The 18,271-nt window shown below is 49.0% G+C and overlaps 7 protein-coding genes across 7 annotated transcripts; 3 read left to right on the top strand and 4 right to left on the bottom strand.

Annotated features, from left to right (window-relative positions):
* The first annotated feature begins 469 nt into the window (after positions 1-469).
* On the top strand, positions 470-1,173 carry EURHEDRAFT_103850 (uncharacterized protein). The gene is made up of 2 exons (XM_040777667.1): positions 470-507; positions 614-1,173. Exons 1-2 carry the CDS (start codon positions 502-504, stop codon positions 914-916), a joined length of 309 nt encoding a protein of 102 aa, XP_040637689.1. The 5' UTR covers positions 470-501; the 3' UTR covers positions 917-1,173.
* Positions 1,174-4,063: 2,890 nt separating this feature from the next.
* On the bottom strand, positions 4,064-5,797 carry EURHEDRAFT_458700 (cytochrome P450; the record flags this gene model as incomplete). Its single annotated transcript, XM_040784527.1, has 5 exons — positions 4,064-4,159; positions 4,226-4,984; positions 5,037-5,155; positions 5,203-5,446; positions 5,501-5,797. 5 exons carry the CDS (start codon positions 5,795-5,797, stop codon positions 4,064-4,066), a joined length of 1,515 nt encoding a protein of 504 aa, XP_040637690.1.
* Positions 5,798-6,620: 823 nt separating this feature from the next.
* EURHEDRAFT_458534 (protein arginine N-methyltransferase) lies at positions 6,621-9,469 on the bottom strand (the record flags this gene model as incomplete). Its single annotated transcript, XM_040784513.1, has 4 exons — positions 6,621-6,926; positions 7,036-8,567; positions 8,659-9,283; positions 9,356-9,469. The coding sequence occupies 4 exons, from the start codon at positions 9,467-9,469 to the stop codon at positions 6,621-6,623; spliced, it is 2,577 nt and encodes an 858-aa protein (XP_040637691.1).
* A 461-nt stretch (positions 9,470-9,930) lies between these two features.
* Positions 9,931-12,360, top strand: EURHEDRAFT_516274 (DEAH-box ATP-dependent RNA helicase PRP43; the record flags this gene model as incomplete). Its single annotated transcript, XM_040786461.1, has 3 exons — positions 9,931-10,247; positions 10,304-12,170; positions 12,232-12,360. The coding sequence occupies 3 exons, from the start codon at positions 9,931-9,933 to the stop codon at positions 12,358-12,360; spliced, it is 2,313 nt and encodes a 770-aa protein (XP_040637692.1).
* Positions 12,361-12,900: 540 nt separating this feature from the next.
* Positions 12,901-15,363, bottom strand: EURHEDRAFT_458882 (uncharacterized protein; the record flags this gene model as incomplete). Its single annotated transcript, XM_040784540.1, has 2 exons — positions 12,901-13,287; positions 13,507-15,363. 2 exons carry the CDS (start codon positions 15,361-15,363, stop codon positions 12,901-12,903), a joined length of 2,244 nt encoding a protein of 747 aa, XP_040637693.1.
* A 370-nt stretch (positions 15,364-15,733) lies between these two features.
* On the top strand, positions 15,734-16,405 carry EURHEDRAFT_516275 (nucleobindin SSP120; the record flags this gene model as incomplete). Its single annotated transcript, XM_040786462.1, has 2 exons — positions 15,734-15,854; positions 15,924-16,405. The coding sequence occupies 2 exons, from the start codon at positions 15,734-15,736 to the stop codon at positions 16,403-16,405; spliced, it is 603 nt and encodes a 200-aa protein (XP_040637694.1).
* Positions 16,406-16,448: 43 nt separating this feature from the next.
* On the bottom strand, positions 16,449-18,267 carry EURHEDRAFT_104047 (tRNA(Phe) (4-demethylwyosine(37)-C(7)) aminocarboxypropyltransferase). Its single transcript, XM_040777668.1, has 2 exons — positions 18,210-18,267; positions 16,449-18,043 (listed from the first exon to the last, which is right to left on the bottom strand). The coding sequence occupies exon 2, from the start codon at positions 17,899-17,901 to the stop codon at positions 16,585-16,587; it is 1,317 nt and encodes a 438-aa protein (XP_040637695.1). The 5' UTR covers positions 17,902-18,043; positions 18,210-18,267; the 3' UTR covers positions 16,449-16,584.
* Between the last annotated feature and the right edge of the window lie 4 nt (positions 18,268-18,271).

The following is an 18,271-nucleotide window of genomic DNA, read 5'->3' on the forward strand; positions in this document are numbered from 1 at the left end:
GGATCCTATATACGACCGTAAATACCTTATAGAGTATACTAAGCGATTGTGCGGTTTCAAAAGCAGTAATAGCAGAGTAAATACGCTGCTTTGCGCCATATGATATCAGCAAGGCATCAATCAGGCATCAGTTGGTATTGTTCGGTAAGGAACCTCTATATTCCGACACCTTTACCGATTCTACCTGTTGACTACCTTACAGAGCCTGGAGGGGGCGAGATACCTTCGACGTGATATACAGAGGACCTGGATGGTCATTGAGCATATGAGTGCTTGGAAGACACTTAGGGTAAGTGTCCTGTCTCGAAATACAACTAACTAGAACCCTAGATACGATACGAGGGAAGCCAGGTTGTGACATGCGTATGGTTCGTGGGTAATATTCATGGACACAGGTATTCTCCGGATCATACAAGTACAGCAAGTGATATTACCACTTAAGCTTAAGGGTGTAGACTTGCGACTTCATACAACTCTCTCAGACTCTCTTGTAATAGACGCATGTCCGTAAGCACAACTGAGACCCCTATTTTTATGCCAATAAGCGGATGCTTGTCACGAGCTCGGAACAGTAGATACTAATGAAATGATATTCCTATCTAAACTAGTGTAGCCATCGACTAGAATATCGAATCTGGAGAAGAAAAGAGAAGAAGAGGCAAGTCTATTTACACGAAGAAGTCCTATATGGCTGTGTATCGTCTCGCTAAGTAGCTTGTTTGTCTTGATTGCTTCCATGATATTGTTTGCCGTGTTGATGATGTTTGCTGATGTAGGCGCTGAACTGAGCCGTTACAATGCCCTAGAAGCTCCCGTGTCGTTCTCCTTTCCTTTGGTAGCGAAGCAAGCACCATTTTCACGAAGGACAGAAAATACTCCTTCTCCTTGTCTTCTACGGCCGGGAGCACATACGTAAAGCTGTGATTCGGGGTCAGATTATCATATATGGATATGCCTGAAACAACATCAGCAAACTCGTGGCTCTGTTCTATACAAAGTGCTTCTGATACCATTTTGGTCGAAAGATGGACCACCGAAATACTGCTCGGAGGTCTTGCAGATACTACCATTCTCGATTGAGATAGGATCATGCCACCTTTGACTCAACATCGCTTTGATCTCACAACCAGCTCTGTGGCGGTAGTCCAAGTAGGACTATCATCTCTACGGTGCGAGCTTTGGCATTATAAGTGTTTTAGAGCGACTCATTGCCCTGGATGAAATCCTAAAGCCGGTGTACTGTTAGCAACGAAGTCATGAACGGGGAAACATAGAACGCACAAGGACACCCAGGTTCCATATATCTGCACTCATCTTCCAGTCACAGCCGAGGATAACTTTTGGCACATGATAACGGCCTAGCTCTATAGAGTAGATTTCATCAGCATCCTCGGAGTTGAGCCTTGTGGCGTTTCTGAAATCAACGAACTGTGGTATACTCTTTATATTCCCCCGCGGTCCGAAATATTTACAACAGAGATAAGAATCTGATAACCTTGGCTAGTACCGCTCCAGGCTTGACAGGGTTAAATTCCTTGGAATTGTAACCAGGAAGACGCTCCTCGTCAATAGGCTCTTTTCCTAGTAGAGGAGACCCTGTCGGGGGGAAGTTCAAGTGATTCCCTGTGAGAAGAATACTTGCAGATTCAGAGGGACGGCGCGTCATAATATCGCTCAAGAGCTACTATCTAGCCAACTTTCGCTATGTGTATAGCTCTTGTGGTTATGCTGTGATGTAATGCTTTCGCCGCGTCTCGTCGAAAGTGCGGGCTACTGGCCATCGCGCTGGAGGATACAGCAGCCAAATTGGCTCTGATGGCTGAACAGTTTCACTTCTGATAGTATAGTTGAACACAGGACTATAAACGCCCTCTGGTTCATTGGCGATCTGAAAACATTTGGCATAAACAGCAAGCAAGCCCTCATTGTCCCAGATTTTGTTAAGTCTCAAGTCAGAGGTATCAGATAAGGCCCAGTCTCGCGTAGTTTGACGCGCCTCAAGAAAATAGTATAAAATCAGTGAATCTATCTGTTAAACGCCTGCACATATATTCAAAATGAATTGACCGACATTCATTCATGTGAGCGAGTCCTGCGAACTGTGCTACATTCTTGCAATCACGCCACTAGTTTCGAGGTTATTCGATTTTAACCGAGTTAGAAGAGTATGCCTTTTCCAGAATTGCCAGTATTTGTGTCATCCTGAGGAGCTTTCTTCGTCGGTGGCGTCGTGATGTTGGTCTTCGTCGCCTGCTGACGAGAGGGGAAGACTAAGTTCGTGTTTGACAGGGGCTTCAGGTTCGACTATTGTCAAAACAGGGTCGAGAGTAACTCATTTAAGGTGGAGAGATTTAATATATGAGTGAAGTGCAATAAACATTCGGCCCTATATTTCCTTTTTGGGCTCCGATAGACAAAGAAAAATCAATCTCTTACGGTATAGTCGTCATCATGTGCTCAGCATGCTCAACACTGCTTCTGCTTATATATATTACCATGTATACTAGGGTCTACGAAGTAAGTATTGAAATTAAAAGTTCTACAGAAGCTCGCGCTACGGATTAAATTTTGATAAAGATTTTCCAGGTTGTCAGATGTATTGATTGATAGAATTTCAAGTCATCCGCTCATTTGGGCATAGGATCAAGGGAGACATTCTTTGTGTAGTGCAGAGTAAAAACCTCGACTGGGACTATAAAAACTGACTTCCCCAGAACATGATCCTCCACCGGTTATCTATGTATCCAATATCCAGGTCCTCCGCAGGTGCGTGTGTGCGTGTGTCGCCCCTATATATATGTCATTCCCAGGTGCCTTCATTCAGATAATCCTCCAGATTTCCCCCACGTTTCGAGGTGTCAACCTTGTCCACATCATGCTCTCAGGTGTCTTGTGAGGTTTGCGGCACAAGAATGTGTCTTTTATCCGATGGAACGAGCCTTCAGCGACATCCCCAATGGTGGCCCGTACTCATGGCGGCAGCATGAAAGGCTCGTACTCGTAAAAAGCATCGACAATGATGTCTGCAATATATTCCCCCACTTGGCCCTGTCGAGACTTGACGACATGGAAACAGTGGACCAAAAGGGCGATCAGAAACCCCGCATCATCATCGTCTTCCTTAGGGCGGATGCGAGGGATCATGCTCTAATCTGGCCAATCTGGTACCTCAGCATGGATTGACCTGACATATAAAGTAGCCACCTCTGTCATCTGCTCCCGGAGCGGCGAGCTGGTGGTTCCTGAGATTAGATTCTCAAGGCATTCCTCCTGATGCTCATCCAACCCAGCGATAAGTGAAAGATCCCTCACGTTCTTACAATCGGGCCAGCTGTCTGGAAACAGCTCAAGCTCTCTGTGAAACTGGAACAGCTCGTCTTCGAATAGTCCAACTGGTTTGCAAGACGCAGCGTTGTGTTCGGCAGTGCTTTCTAACTCTGTGCCCGCTTCAACAGGTTCGATGTCTGGGAATAGTTTGTCAGCAAGCAGTCGTGTAGAGAAGTGGGTGTGCTTACCGCCTGCTCCATCTTCGGTCGTCAAGCAGGAGTCGAATTTGACCCTCTTCATGCAAGGGAGTTTGAGCATAGACAAAGTATTCATAGTAAAAGTAGAACAGAAGGCGAAATAGCAAAGTGAAAAGCAAGTTGTAAGAAAGATGGACGCAAGACATAATATGGTTGGAAGACAGAAGGGAGAAGAAGAGGAGTGGAGAGAAATAGGAGGGGGTAAGAAATAAAGCAAGAGAGACGGGAAGGTAAACACGACCGGCAGGCACCGTTCAGACCCTACCTCCTACCTCCTTCCCTTCTTGAGACCAGCCACATCGGAAAAGTAGAAATATAAATGGGGTGAAATAAAACCCAGTAGAGAATATCTCACCTACTACAGCTCAAATCCAAAGTCATTAAGTCATGACTAGCTGCCGTACAGACAGCTCTTTGCCATGCTAGATGTTGCGACATGATCTGACATACATGTGTATATGGATTAACTGTTCAGTAATAAATATATGCATGAAGGTATCAATTGAAAGCAAAGCATGTATTTACAGTCCCATCATCACCTATACCCTACCCTTCAAGTTAACAACAATATTATCCTGCCGAACAAACCACAGACTGGTAACATTCCAAGTATCCTTCGGATAAGCCAACTCCATCTAATCACTGTCAGCACGTCTTATCCTCTCTAGTCCTCCACGACACAGGAACAGATATTAACGTACCTCGTATTTTGCAAAGAGCGTAGCCACAATCTTATCGCTCTCCATCTCACTGAAATTCCTCCCAATACAACTCCTCGAACCAGCCCCAAAAGTCAAGAAAGCGCGCTGCATCCTCGCAACTCGTACCTGATGCTCCTCGCCCGTTTCGCCCGACAACTGCAACCATCGCTCAGGAATAAAATGGTCCGCGTCCGGCCCAAATGTGTCCGCATCTCGATTGATCACCCATGGGTTCATACCCACGATGGTACCCTCAGGTACGAAACGGCCATCTGGGAGACACAAGCCGCCTGCTGGGACGACACGCTCCATGAGCATCCCTACTCCAGGATGGATACGCTTTGCTTCACGCATGACGGCTGTGAAGTAAGTGAGGTGCTGAAGGTCTTTCCATTTCACGGGGAAGGGTAGATTGGCAGAGTCCAGCTCCTCGCGTAGCTTGCTATGCACGGAGGGGTGCTTTAGGATGTAGTAGATAGCAGAGCACATAGCTGTTGCTGTAGTGTCGCTCCCTGCTAGCACATTGGATAGAAGGTAGATGGTTGCCATTCCATTGTCGACAATCTCTGGGGACTTCTTTTGTGCTTGGAGGACGCGGTCCATGAAGTCAACTGGTCTTGCTGTTGCTTGCGACTCCTTCTTCCGTTCTATGTACATATCCTGGATATACTTTACTGCCCAGCCGAGGCCAGAAGGGGAGATGGCCTCGACTATTTTGTTCTTGCCTAGAACATTGTCGACATTCGGCATTTGGCTGAACTGTCGCGTTATCAGCTTAGTGCCTCGGATGAGGTTGAGCAACCTGACTTACGCAGGCGAAATAGTCGATGGTATTCTTCGCAGTCTGGATGATTTTGGTAGGATCGTATCCTTTTTCAAGCATTCCAAGAGTTCCTGAGAAGGTTGCTTGGCCCATAGCATCCCATGCAGCTGGAGTTGTCAGCAACCGCCAACGATATAATTTTCACGGGACAAACCGTAGAGCAAATAGTCCGCCATGTTGCATGCAATCCCTGGTTTCACAAACCTCTCGTCTAACTTCTGACATAGAAGATCAATAGTTACTTCTATTTGAGGCTCCATATCGAGGACTTGCGTCATCGAATACGCCTGACGAATCGGGCGTAGGACCATCGAGTGCCATTTCTCGTCCGTGCTGGAGAAGACGTTGGGCACTCGCATTCCGTGAACACGGGCGTCATTGACAGTATAGAAATCACTCTGTCATGGACATCGTGTCAGTCAATATACTTGAAGGGATAGAGCTGTACTAACCTTCCTCCACGCCCCCTTCGTCGTATACACCTTACTGATCAGACCGGGATCCGACAAACTGATGACATTTGGACCAATCCGCACAGCACTGCCATATTTCCTATGCAGCTCCAGCTGTGTCTTGTCAGGCCGGCCATGGAAGACATCCAGGAAGCGCCACAGGTTTGTGAGACCAGCAGGGATCGGTCCCGGGAAGTCTTTTAGTGGGGAGTTGAAGTAGGACAGGAGGTATAAAGAAGAAGTTATAGACAGAACGCCCCAAGCGATACTAATGAAAGTTTCTGCAACCGCTGTCATTGTTAGAGATGCAGCTCGACAACGAAAAAATTGCTGGATACTGATTGGGGAACAAGCTGATTGTGCCCGGGCACAGGCGACTAGAAATACCACTGACCTCGTGCCCTCCATGTCTACCAGCTCAATGATGTCCATCGCATACCGCATCGTTACAATGTCAAGTTATTCCATTATCGCGCATCTCCGTTCTATACGAATTTCCAAACCCGACACATGATTGGCTACAGATGTGCCATCCTGGCAGCGGCCGCACGATGCAATAATAAGCGTGCTATAGCGCAGCAAACCAATACAGTCAGCATGGATATTCACAATACATAAGGTCTAACGGTTTTAACGGCCTCCACCTACCATAAGTTAAATCGGAATCTTCAGCGGTTAGAACTCCACGAATGATAGTAATATCCCAGCCTCATATATCGGCCCACTCATCACCTACATGCATGTCCGATCTCGTCACATCACGGAAATGGTCCGGACTGCATATCTTCTTCTGAAACGGCAGCAGCTCCGTCTTTCAATGCACGATTTCTGGATTTTTCACATCGTCAAAACGTGATATGTCGAGGAATCGAACCGATCTGGGAAGGAGTTAGGATCGGTGTGAAAGAACCGATACGAGATGCCGATAGTGGAGCGATCTCGTGGACCATGACCTCATTTTATCAAGCGGTGTTCCTCTAGTAGAGCATGGTACAGGATAGTTGGGGTACTGCAGAATTGTTCATAGTGACGATAATAGACGTCAAGAGTCAATAGTGTTGTTGCTTTTATGTTTCCAAGTAGTGATACGATAGCTACAGGCCGGGTCCAGATATCCATTTCACATAAGACATCCCTCCTTGATACTCGAATGTAAATCGCTCATACCCACCTTAATCCGCCGAGCACGTCGCTCACGTTGCTGCTGTTGCTGCTTGTCCTTGCTCGTAGCGCTAGCGCTATCAGCGCCTGGCGAGTCCGTCCTAGCACCGCTCATCACAGGGCTCATAACCCCGCTCGTCCCAGTTTCGGCCGTGCGTTCGAGGGCAAACACCTCAACTATCCACTCATACCATACCTTGCGGTCATCAGTTTGCCGATACATTGTCACAACGATTTCGCCATCTTCGGGCACTCCAAGAGGTGTCTAATATAAATAAAAACCGTTAGCCAATCCTCTATCAATGGCCAATGATACCAGCCAACGAGATTGCTGTAGTGGATAGGAGAGGGGCAACAAAAATAAAAAGACTCACCTTCAAAGGGAAGTAGATTGGGAACCAGCTAATCATGTTAGCACTCTTGCTGTCCATCGTCACAGGATTCGTCGAGAGCTCAACGTCGCGATAAAGCACAGTCTCGAAGTATCCGGCGATACCATGACAAACCCCGCGATTCTGAGCGGGAAAAGCTAATCGGGTCCGACGGACGTTATGCGCATTTGAGAGGGTGGATGACGAGGATGACTGAGGAGGAATGTGACGGTTCGGGTGCGAAAATGACCATGCTGTCTGGACGAATGGAGTTGCGAACTCCGGACCAGGAAGTGTGGAAATCGAAGAGCGGAGGTGATTGTGGATGCTGCCACTGTTGTTATTCAAGACGCTGGTAGCTGGTGGGTGGTTTGTAGACAAGAAGTCGACCGCATGCAGCATGACAACGTATGGCGTTTCAGGGGCGGCCGGGTTGGTGGCGGACCCATTCATGACATCGGCATGAAGTTTTGGGGCGGAGATTGGCGATAAATGTGCTGTGTAGGACTCCGGGATGGATATTCCATGCACAGGATTGATTAGAGGAGTAATGCCATCCAAACACTCAGGGGACAGCTCATTGTCGCCGAAGGAACCCAAAAGCTCGGAGATCACAATGTCGACATGAGTATTGGTATATTCCGGAATCGGTGGAGTGACTGGTGGTACAGTGGCTTGCTCTCCGGTAAGGAGAGATGAGCCCTCAATACCAAGTGACTGCCCAACTGGTGCAGGTGGTCCAGTAGTGACTTTCTTCAACACTTGAGGCCCCTTCCAGGCTCGCATGTCTGACTGTACAAGGGTCACCTTGCCACCCCATGTAGTTTCGTTGTGACGCTGTAGGAGAACAAAGGCATTGGGATTCTTCTCCACGGCCCACATATCGATGTCGACACCCGTTTGGGCACTGGCACGAAGAGCCCTGGTTACCAGAGGTCCTCTACCAGCACCAACAACAGCGACAACCACCCGACCATCAGGGTTGGATGTAGGTTTCTTTTGGTCTGCCCAATCACTCAAGGCCTTTGCAATAGCACGCTCATACCAGTCGTACTTGATAGGATCCTTTTCAAAGACTTCATATGTAATGCTCTCCAGATTAACCGTCAGCGGCTGCAGTGGAGCTTGCAGATAGTCTTGGTATCCAGTACCAAATCTTTCGATGGCGCTACGAGCAGGTTGTTTCTGCTGAAGGTTCCTCATGTAAGATAAGTGTGGAGTCAGATCATGATGTTTCTTGCTCGCGATAGAAGCCTGTCCAAGACTGGGGAATTCAGACCCAGATAGGTTGGACTGGTTAGTGTTGTCGTTCATCTCGATGCCAGGAATAGGACCGACATCACAAAGCAAAATCCACGGGGCACTACGCAGGCGCATAAACCGGGTTATCAAAGACTGATGCGCTTTGGACAAAACCGGGTATCCTTTCTGGTTCCTGATAAAGCAGTTGGTGTCAAAAGTAAGAAGGTGCACAGGCTCAGAATGCCACCGGGACTGGACGGACACAGGCGGGAGATGTTTTGGAATGGAGAGAGCTATCGAACGTTAACTTAGTCCGAGACTCCAAGTGATTGAAAAAAGACACAGAGCACATGGCATGAGAAGAGGGAGAGCATCCATTCTTACCTACGAGTAGTCGTGCATGATATTTACAGGTTCTCCGGATTAAATCCCATGCCTCCCAGGTACCGAAAGAGTCCACCCTCGGCGTTGCATCTTCTTCTGGCTCAAGGAACTCCCCGCGGGCAAGAGGAGCAAGATCACCCATTTGGTCCACCTCATTTTCCGGGTTATCGATAGTTCTCAACCAGATATGGAACTGGATATAAGGACCGAGATTCAATGCGTCCTGGATAGTCCTAGCATAGTAAACCGTTCCTTCGGCCTGCATGCTCCCATGGTGTAGCTTTGGTCCTGGAACCAGCAGGTAGCCAATACCACAGAATGCTGCATACGCAATCTCCAGCATGAGAACCTGACGGGAGATGTCCGCAATCAACGGGTCCGGGGAGCACAGATCAATCCAAGAACTAGTGACCCCTACCACTTGGCTCATAGCGTCATTTGGGGTCAAATGCGTATCAGCCGGGCCAAGCGGCGGAATTACCAATGGCCTAGTATTCCGAGTTGTTCCCATGGTGCCATGTCTATCAGTCGTCGCAAGTTGCATGCCGGATAGATGAGACGAGAGGAGGGTTAGGACGCGGGAATGAAAATGGGAGGTGGTGATAGGCGTGGTAAGCATGTCATACTGTTCACAGTCATGGTCAAATTGGGCTCAATTGATATCGCCATATGGAGAAGCGGCAGGGAACAATCGTACATTACTCTCGTGGGCCTTGCGCACCACATCAGGCGTGACAGCATACGAACGATTGGACTCATGATGACCAACGCAGAAGCTGGGGACCGCGTCCTCCATGCTAAATGAATCCATCCTGGCGAAAATATCTCTTCTGCCACTTCTGCCAGGAAAAGACTGTTGGCTGCCGTTTGTGGACAATCGAAGAATGCCAGTTCTCAGAGCCGACAAAAGCACCGATTCATAGGAAATAGAGTCAAGATACCCTATTCCAAGCGCTCCCTGGAGCAATCCTGGACCGGAAAAGAGGGTGAAAGGGAGGACGATTGGCTCCCTCGAGACTTGGTCTGCACCTCCCTTTGCAATTCCCTTACCTTTCGTGGGGAACCCGGCAGAATACCGCGGGCGGTGGCCAGTCCCCGATAGGAAACTGTGGCTATGCGGGATACTTGCCTATCTTGGTGATGCCATTAGCCACTTTCAGCCACAGCGATCTTTCCGAACTTTTTTTCCATTGATTTTTCTTCTTCTTCGGCGCAAACGCAACTCGTTCAAAAAACGCTTGGTTTGTTTTTCTCGTCTTTTATCACATCATCATGGTCGATCGTCGTCCAAAGACTGAGGACGGTTCGCGATCTAAGCGTCAAAAAATGGACAAGACCGAGACGGATCCCAAGGACAATCCGTACCTGGCTCACATGTACGCTGATGAGGACTCGAACGGTAATGGATGGGACGATGGTATGGCAGAGAAGAACCCGGCCTATGGCAAATTGAAGAGACATCAGACGACGGCGAAGCTGGCGAAGGACGTTGAGGATAGCGAGGTCAACCCGTTCAACGGACAGCCGTTCTCAAATAAATATGTCTCGATCCTGCAGACTCGTCGCGATCTTCCAGTCCATGCTCAAAGGTAAGTTACTTGGTAAGATCGCGCAAGATAGATTTAGCTGCTAACGTCTGATTAAGAGATGAGTTCCTCCAGCTCTACCAGCAGTCCCAGATTCTAGTCTTCGTCGGTGAAACCGGTTCCGGAAAGACAACACAGATCCCCCAATTCGTCCTGTTCGATGACCTTCCACAGACTCAAGGCAAGCAGGTTGCCTGTACTCAGCCGCGACGTGTGGCGGCTATGTCCGTCGCTCAACGTGTAGCTGCGGAGATGGATTGCAAGTTGGGAGAGGAAGTTGGTTACAGTATCCGTTTCGAAGACATGACGAGTCCCCGGACAATCCTCAAGTACATGACGGATGGTATGCTTCTGAGGGAAGCGATGAACGACAACACACTTTCGAGGTACAGCACGATTATTCTGGACGAAGCTCACGAAAGAACTATGGCCACCGATGTGTTGATGGGTCTGTTGAAAGAGGTTGTCGTGCGTCGTCCTGATCTGAAGATTATTATCATGTCTGCTACACTGGATGCACAAAAGTTCCAGCGGTACTTCATGGACGCGCCCCTGCTCGCTGTTCCCGGACGAACCCACCCAGTCGAGATCTTCTACACCCCCGAGCCGGAGCAGGACTATGTTGAGGCTGCAATTCGCACGGTTCTGCAGATCCACGCCAGCGAGGATGAAGGCGATATCCTATTGTTCCTGACAGGTGAGGAAGAGATTGAGGATTCCGTGCGCAAGATTTCCCTGGAAGCAGATGAGATGATGCGAGAAGCCGACGCTGCTCCCTTGAAGTGCTACCCGCTGTACGGTAGTCTTCCTCCACACATGCAGCAACGTATTTTCGAGCCAGCACCTGCTGCACGAGGCCCAGGTGGCCGCCCCGGTAGAAAGTGCATCATTTCGACCAACATTGCTGAAACTTCGCTTACCATTGACGGTATCGTGTATGTCGTGGACCCCGGTTTCTCTAAGCAGAAGATCTATAACCCTCGTATCCGTGTCGAGTCTCTCCTCGTTTCCCCCATCTCTAAAGCCTCTGCGCAACAGAGAGCTGGTCGTGCCGGTCGTACACGCCCCGGAAAGTGCTTCCGTCTTTACACTGAGGCGGCTTTCAAGAAGGAATTGATTGATCAAACATATCCTGAACTTCTCCGTTCCAACCTTTCGTCGACGGTCCTGGAATTGAAGAAGCTTGGCATCGACGACTTGGTTCATTTCGACTTGATGGATCCTCCTGCTCCTGAGACTCTGATGAGAGCCCTAGAGGAACTCAACTACCTGGCCTGTCTCGACGACGAGGGCAACTTGACTCAGCTTGGTCGTCTCGCATCAGAGTTCCCTCTCGACCCTGCCCTCGCTGTCATGTTGATCAGCTCGCCAGAATTCTACTGCTCGAACGAGATCCTTTCCATTACGGCACTCTTGTCTGTTCCCCAGGTGTTCGTCAGACCCGCATCCCAACGAAAGCGCGCAGACGAAATGAAGAACCTCTTCGCCCATCCCGACGGCGACCACCTCACTCTCCTCAATGTCTACCACGCATTCAAAAGCCCCGAAGCTCAGGAGAACCCCAAGCAATGGTGTCACGACCACTTCCTCTCCCTCCGATCCCTCCAGTCCGCAGACAATGTCCGCATGCAACTCCTTCGCATCATGGAGCGCTCAGAGCTAGACATGGTCTCCACACCATTCGAAGACAAGCGCTACTACGAAAACATCCGCCGCGCGCTGTGTGCTGGATTCTTCATGCAGGTCGCCAAGAAGGAAACGCAGGGCAAGAACCAGTACATCACAATCAAGGACAACCAGAACGTTCTCCTCCACCCGTCCACTGTGCTGGCAATTGAAGCGGAATGGGTTTTATACAACGAATTTGTCCTGACAACCAAGAACTACATCCGGACAGTCACTGCCGTCAAGCCAGAATGGCTATTGGTATGTTTCCTTCCTCCACTTCAACCCGAGAAGAATCCCTCAATGTTAACAATCCCTCCAGGACATCGCCCCCACATACTACGACATCTCCGGCTTCGCCAAGGGCGACGTCCGCTCGTCCCTCCTTCGCGCCGCCGAAAGACTCGCTCGCAAAGAGAAGATGCGCGCTGACCCCGGCAAGAGACGATAATCGACTCGGAGCATATAATATTAGACTTTTTTCTTGATATATTGTTACCCAAGCTTTTAACGGCTCAGTTTAGAAAATATATGGCTGTTTTATATTACCCCAGGCAGGCGTCGTTGGTTCGCTCATGAATTTATGTACTTACGACTTGACATGATACTTGGGACTCTTAGACCAGATTCTGGAACAAAATTGAGCTGCATCTACTTTCTTAATCAGTCCGAACCAAACCGACTCAAGATACAACTCAAACAAACGTCTCAACTCCGGGTGTCTCGTAAGAATCCATCCGACACGGCATCCTTTCTTGTCGGCTATATAATGCTTTTTATTCAATACTGTACATAACCGGCCGTAACATAATATACAATTATACAGGTATCCAAATGCAAAGGAAATGAAATGAAATGACCAAAAGGATGAACAAGAAGGGAAGTGAAGAAGAGCGTGGGCATAAACGGGACAAGATAGGGTAAACATCTCTCGACGAGTATCGATCATTCATTCTAACAAATATCATTCCATGCTCTAACAACCAAATTCTCACTTCTTCCGGCTGTGAGGTATAGAGTCCAAGCTGGCCGCTTGCTGTTTAGCAAGCTTGAACTCGAGTTTCGATGGGAGTACTCCGGCCTTCGCCTTCAAGTTCGCCGCTTGGTCCCTTATATTGGTCGTCGAGTCCGCAATGTCGGCTTGTATTGATTGGCCTGTCTTGCTATTACCAGCGACTTGGCCCTTAACTTCATGTAGTTCGTTTAACGCAGTCTTGAGTGAGCGTAATGCCTCGTTCAATGCGCCTCGTTCAGAAGCGAGGCTCTCTTTAAGCTCTGAAACTTCAAACTTCAGGGACCGAATCTCCTCGTCTTGCCTTGTGGAGGTTTTCTCGTGAGCTTGGTAGGATTCTTTGGTTATCTTGCTGACCTTTCTCAGCTCGCGAAGTTCGTCTTTCATGAGGCTTATCACGTCGTTGTGGGCGGTCATGGTCTCGGTTTGAAATTTATTGGCCTCGATAGCGTCATCGAGCCTTTGATCCAGGCGGTTGATGTCGCGACGGAGGAGTGAGATCTCTTCCCCTTGTTGGATGAGGATTCCGGGTGCTGAAGTTTCGGCATTGTGGCTGTCCAACTCAGGGATTCCTGTACCGTCAACTGATTCAGGAGTAGTCCCTGCTTCTGTAGGAGCTACGCCATCTTCACCGGGGCTATTATGTTGAGGACGTCTTTCAGAAAGAACAGACGACAGGAGAGATTGTGAGAAGTGCCCTGACCATTTTCGCCGTAACCGAGCAGGACTCTGCTCTTCTGGGAACTCGCCAAGATCGCTAACAACATCCCCAGCGATGCGTAAAAACGAGAAGCATTTCTCTCCAATTGGTAAACCCTCGTTACCGGATTCCGACATCATCGAAGCACCTATCCACCTTTCAAACAGAGGGTCGATCTCGTCTTCGATATCCTGCTGCCTCTCCCCTAACCTTGGGTCAAAACCACTTTCAACGGCAGCTTTGATGATAGCCTCTGAAACAGCAGACTTCTCGCAAGAATCGCACAAATGCACCATCAAGAATATCAATCTCTCTGCGTATTTCTCAATGTGAACGCTTGTCGATCCCATGTAGGCAATAGCTCGCTTCAATGTATTCACCCCGTTCCACCAGTCTTGTCGGATAGCGTAGAATTTCAGATAGGCGAATAGCGTGTGGTAATCATCCATGTAGCCGGTCAATCGCGCGGCCTGGAGATATGCATCAGCTCTTTCAGGCTGGTCGAAACGGAGACATGCGGAGATCAGAGCGGCGTAAAGAACTGGGTTTGAACTATCCAGTGGCGGAATTGTCAGGTCCATTCCGTTTATCACCTTATGTCTGAAGTGGGGCATTTTGCCCAAGTTCACCGGGTATCCTCCTCCTATAAGCATTTGCAAGAAAAGGTCGAAGTTGAGGAGGTCCTTGGTTTTTCGATAGAAATTCAGAATCGTGATAATCAATGGCGAGCTAAGTCGGAATCGATTCGGAAACAGTGTGCGGAGAACCATAAGCCCCAGGTCATTCTGTCGAGTATGCGTGAAAGCCAAAAGCATGATTTTGAATGCCCGTGGCCGGTCAGGTTCGATAGATCGCGAGAGATTGCTCGCTACTCGGAGCAAGTATTCCTGGAGAGATATTCGCCCTGAGAGGTAAATGTTGGTGATTTGTTCCATCTCATTGTCAAGTTTGAATTTATCCTGCCGCACCACATGATACGGATTTGCCCGAAAAGCGTGCATGATATCGTCGACATTCACGTTTTCATTCTCCCTCAAGAAATCTATCCTCTTTCTCAGGTTGTTCAGCTCTGTGAGAAGGCGTGTTGGCTTTATGCGAGGCACATCGTTATCACCAGCATATTTCATCGGAAGACCTTCGTAGTCATGGGCAAGAGTCGGACGTAGCATAAGTCGAATTGCGAGTTGCTTCAATGCTAGAACACGGATGGCCTTTTCTTTCATCGAGGGGCCTGCAAGCCAAATCGGGGTCCTCAACTCGTCGGGTTCCTCTTCGGCTTCGTGTTGTCGTACCGCAGCATCGTCCTGATTGTCAAATTCCGCAAGGCTTCTCTTAACCAGCTCATGCTCGTCCAGGTCATGATCCATATCTATGCTGAAGCGGGGAACCGTCGTGCTGTATGATCGAGATTGAATTGTCGTCCCACCAACCACCCGGCGCCCTTTCCGCGACTCGAGCGCCGATATAAGTCGTTGCTCCTCGCCAACCAACACATCGACCTCCTCCTTCACAGCCGCTATCCTCTCCTCCCATTCCACCCGACGTTTATCCTTGACCTGCGCATCGGCGAGAGCGGCGGCAGCGAAGATGCTTGAGTAGAATGCGGTAAACGAATTGGCGAAGCGAAGTCGTCGTTTACTTGCCGCGGTTGCCCCTCGGGTGACACCAACCACAGCGGCGTTCGGTTGGGTGACTTGACGGCAGGTCGTCGCCGGAGCTGCGCGAGACCAAAGCCTTTGCATTATCTCGACATTTCTGGCCGGGACCGGGGGTTTCTTTAGTCGGGATGATAATTAACAGACAGGCAATTCTGGAGAATGATAGTAAATGATCAATTGCCCTTCAATATAGAAAACCGGTCAACAAACGGAGAAGACGCCCATGGAACAATATGTGCGGGACGAGAGGAATTTCTGAGAGTGACCGGATGATCCGCTGCAAACATTGCAAACACCCCCCGAAGAGGACCAACTAAGCGTTATCTGCCAGGGGAACCATTTTGTCTCGAATTGTTTACAGCAATACTATTCTGCCTGGTATTGAAGACGTTTATATCCTCATCGCTGCATCGTTTTCTTTTCTATTTGCAGGAATTTAACGCTGTTGGGTAAGATGCGTGCTCAATCACTCGGTCTTGCTACTGTGCTGCTCGCCTTGAGCGGGCTTGCCAGTGCCCATGGGTCCCATTCGAACGAGAGCCCGTCTTCAGACTGGGCGACTCGTCACATGCAGGGTGAGGATAGACTTGATTGGGATCTCCAAAATCCCGGATCTACAGAACCTCGTGCTAACTCCTGAATAGAGGAACACCACATTGACTCGTTCGACGCCGGTTCCTTCTTCACCCTTCATGATTACGACTCCTCCGGCATGTGGACAGCCGACGAAGTGCGCAAAACATACGGTCTCGACGATCAATCGAATGCTGGCGTGACCGAGGAACAAAAGCAACAAGCCGTCCGGGAGGTGTTCTCTCTCTTCGACCCTGGGAGGACAGGCATAATTACTCGTGATGACTGGATGCGTCTGATCTCGTCGGGGGTGCGGTTACCGGATCTTGGATATGGGCCTGGTCACCACGGAGACATTGAATACGAATATGAAATCCATCACTTCGAGCAGTTCCACGGAGACGACGCGACGGAGGAAGAACTCACGCACCCGGAGGATATCGAGCACTTCCGGCAGCATGATCAGCTCGAAGATGCTGCGGACCGGTTGGAGCAGCTTGAGAGGATGCCAATTGTACAGGCGAACATACCGCAGAAGTTCCTTAGACAGTAGCCACAAGGTTAATGGGTAGATTGCTTTTGTTCTCGTTGATGTATATATGTCTTTGTTAATAGCATGATCTCAAGCGTGTGGAATTCACTTTACAGAGAAGACCAGTTAATACGCATTGTCGTTTTGAAGTTCTATGGTGATTTGATTTGGGAAGAGATCCGAGGGTCCTCATGCAGATCTCAATTAGTCGCTTTTGTCCTAGATAATCGAACGTCAAAAACGCAGTGCATAACGCCTGGCGCGTAGGTCTTGACACGCTCGACATGCCGACAGTCAACACTGTGCTCAACAGGATTCGGATCAGGGCGGTTCTGGGATCGTAGTCGTTTAATCTCAGCGACAATATCGTCCTGCATCTTGTCGATCTCCCGAACATCAACGTTCTCATGGACATGGATCCAGCCTCCCTTGTCCATGTCAATCATCTTGGTAGCATTGTCCCAGGAACCATGAGAAGAAGGAAGTAGGCCCAAGTTGACATGCCTGATGCTATTCCAGTTCCCCCGGGGTTGCATCAAACCCCGGATTTCATCCAATATGCCAGCCGCAAATTGATTGTCACCATGGAATATAACCACCCTCGTATCATCATCAAGGCTGTCAACAAGCTCTGGAATAGGCCGATCCACCAATCCCCCATCGTCCCGCAACCTGACAACCCTGCACCCCCATCCATTCGCGATACAACCCCGACGTAGCCCTTCAATCGACCACCCATTAATCTCCCACCCCCAAACCCTCTTAACCCCCTTCTTCAAATACGAAAATACAAAATATCCAATCCCCGCATACATATCGATAACACCCACATCCCCAACCGCTTCCCCAGCTAAGGACTCCTCATCCAATCCCTCAAACACACCCGCATGCCCCAGAACTCTCGCTTTCTCGGTGATATTCCCTCTCGAGAACATCGTATACAGCGGCGCCCAGGTCTGCACAATTCCCTGATTCTGCACCGTATGCACCCACAGCGCACTTTGCAGATCCTTCTCAGATGGATGCGCATTGTCCATATCTCCATCTCCATCCGCAGATACAGACGGCGCAGTCCCAAAATCCCCATACAACGGAACCAACCCCACCGGACTCCTAATCCGATTCTCCTGCCCCTGCGGATGAGTCAGTGCAATAGGCGCATTCATAGCGACATGCGTAACGCCCATAGTCCGAAAATTGGCCACTACCGATTCAAACAGCGCAGCTCGTTGGGAGGCGTTCAGAGCTGCGTAGAGCGCGCCCCATGCTGGTGGCGTGGTGAGGGCATTTGGGGGGAGGAGCAGGAGGGGCTGGTATACCGTGTAGCGTTTTGGGAGGCCATCCATGAAAGTTTCTATTGAGAGATTGTATTCTTGTAGGTCGGATGGTGGGATGCGTGTTGTTACGAAGTCGCGGATACCTTTTTGGAGGGGGTGTGTATATTTTTTGGGGCGTTTTTGGTCGGGTTTTGCTCTAGCTTTTCCGCAACCATTGTGGTTCTTTTTTTGAGGTTCCATTCTGTAAATCAAGATTTTTAATTTGTATCAAGTTTCGATTCGCAGAGTCGGATTTGGTATCAATTCGATCAGACGTTGCGATTTTATCGCATCTCCCCGCCACGTGACTTCCAGGAAATTTTTTAATATCCTCGCTGGGTTCCTAAAGGTTGGAAGGATAAATCCAGTCGAAATCAGTTCTAGTTGTATGTGATATGGTGACATAAATATAGAATAGAAACTTTTGGTGAAGGATGTGTTACGCATCGCGCTCGCGCGGAAACATTTTCATTCCGCTATGGATAACAAATCAGGGCTAATTGACTAACGCTTCATTCTCACCCAGTGAGGTATAGATTCGATATCAAAGCCATGCAGTCTGAAGGAATTG

Source organism: Aspergillus ruber (genome assembly GCF_000600275.1).
Source record: "Aspergillus ruber CBS 135680 unplaced genomic scaffold scaffold00018, whole genome shotgun sequence".
NCBI classification, from domain to species: domain Eukaryota; kingdom Fungi; phylum Ascomycota; class Eurotiomycetes; order Eurotiales; family Aspergillaceae; genus Aspergillus; species Aspergillus ruber.

Coding starts and splice junctions, on each gene's coding strand:
- EURHEDRAFT_104047 (XM_040777668.1), bottom strand. CDS start 17,901: ATGGAACCTCAAAAAAAGAACCACAATGGTTGCGGAAAAGCTAGAGCA.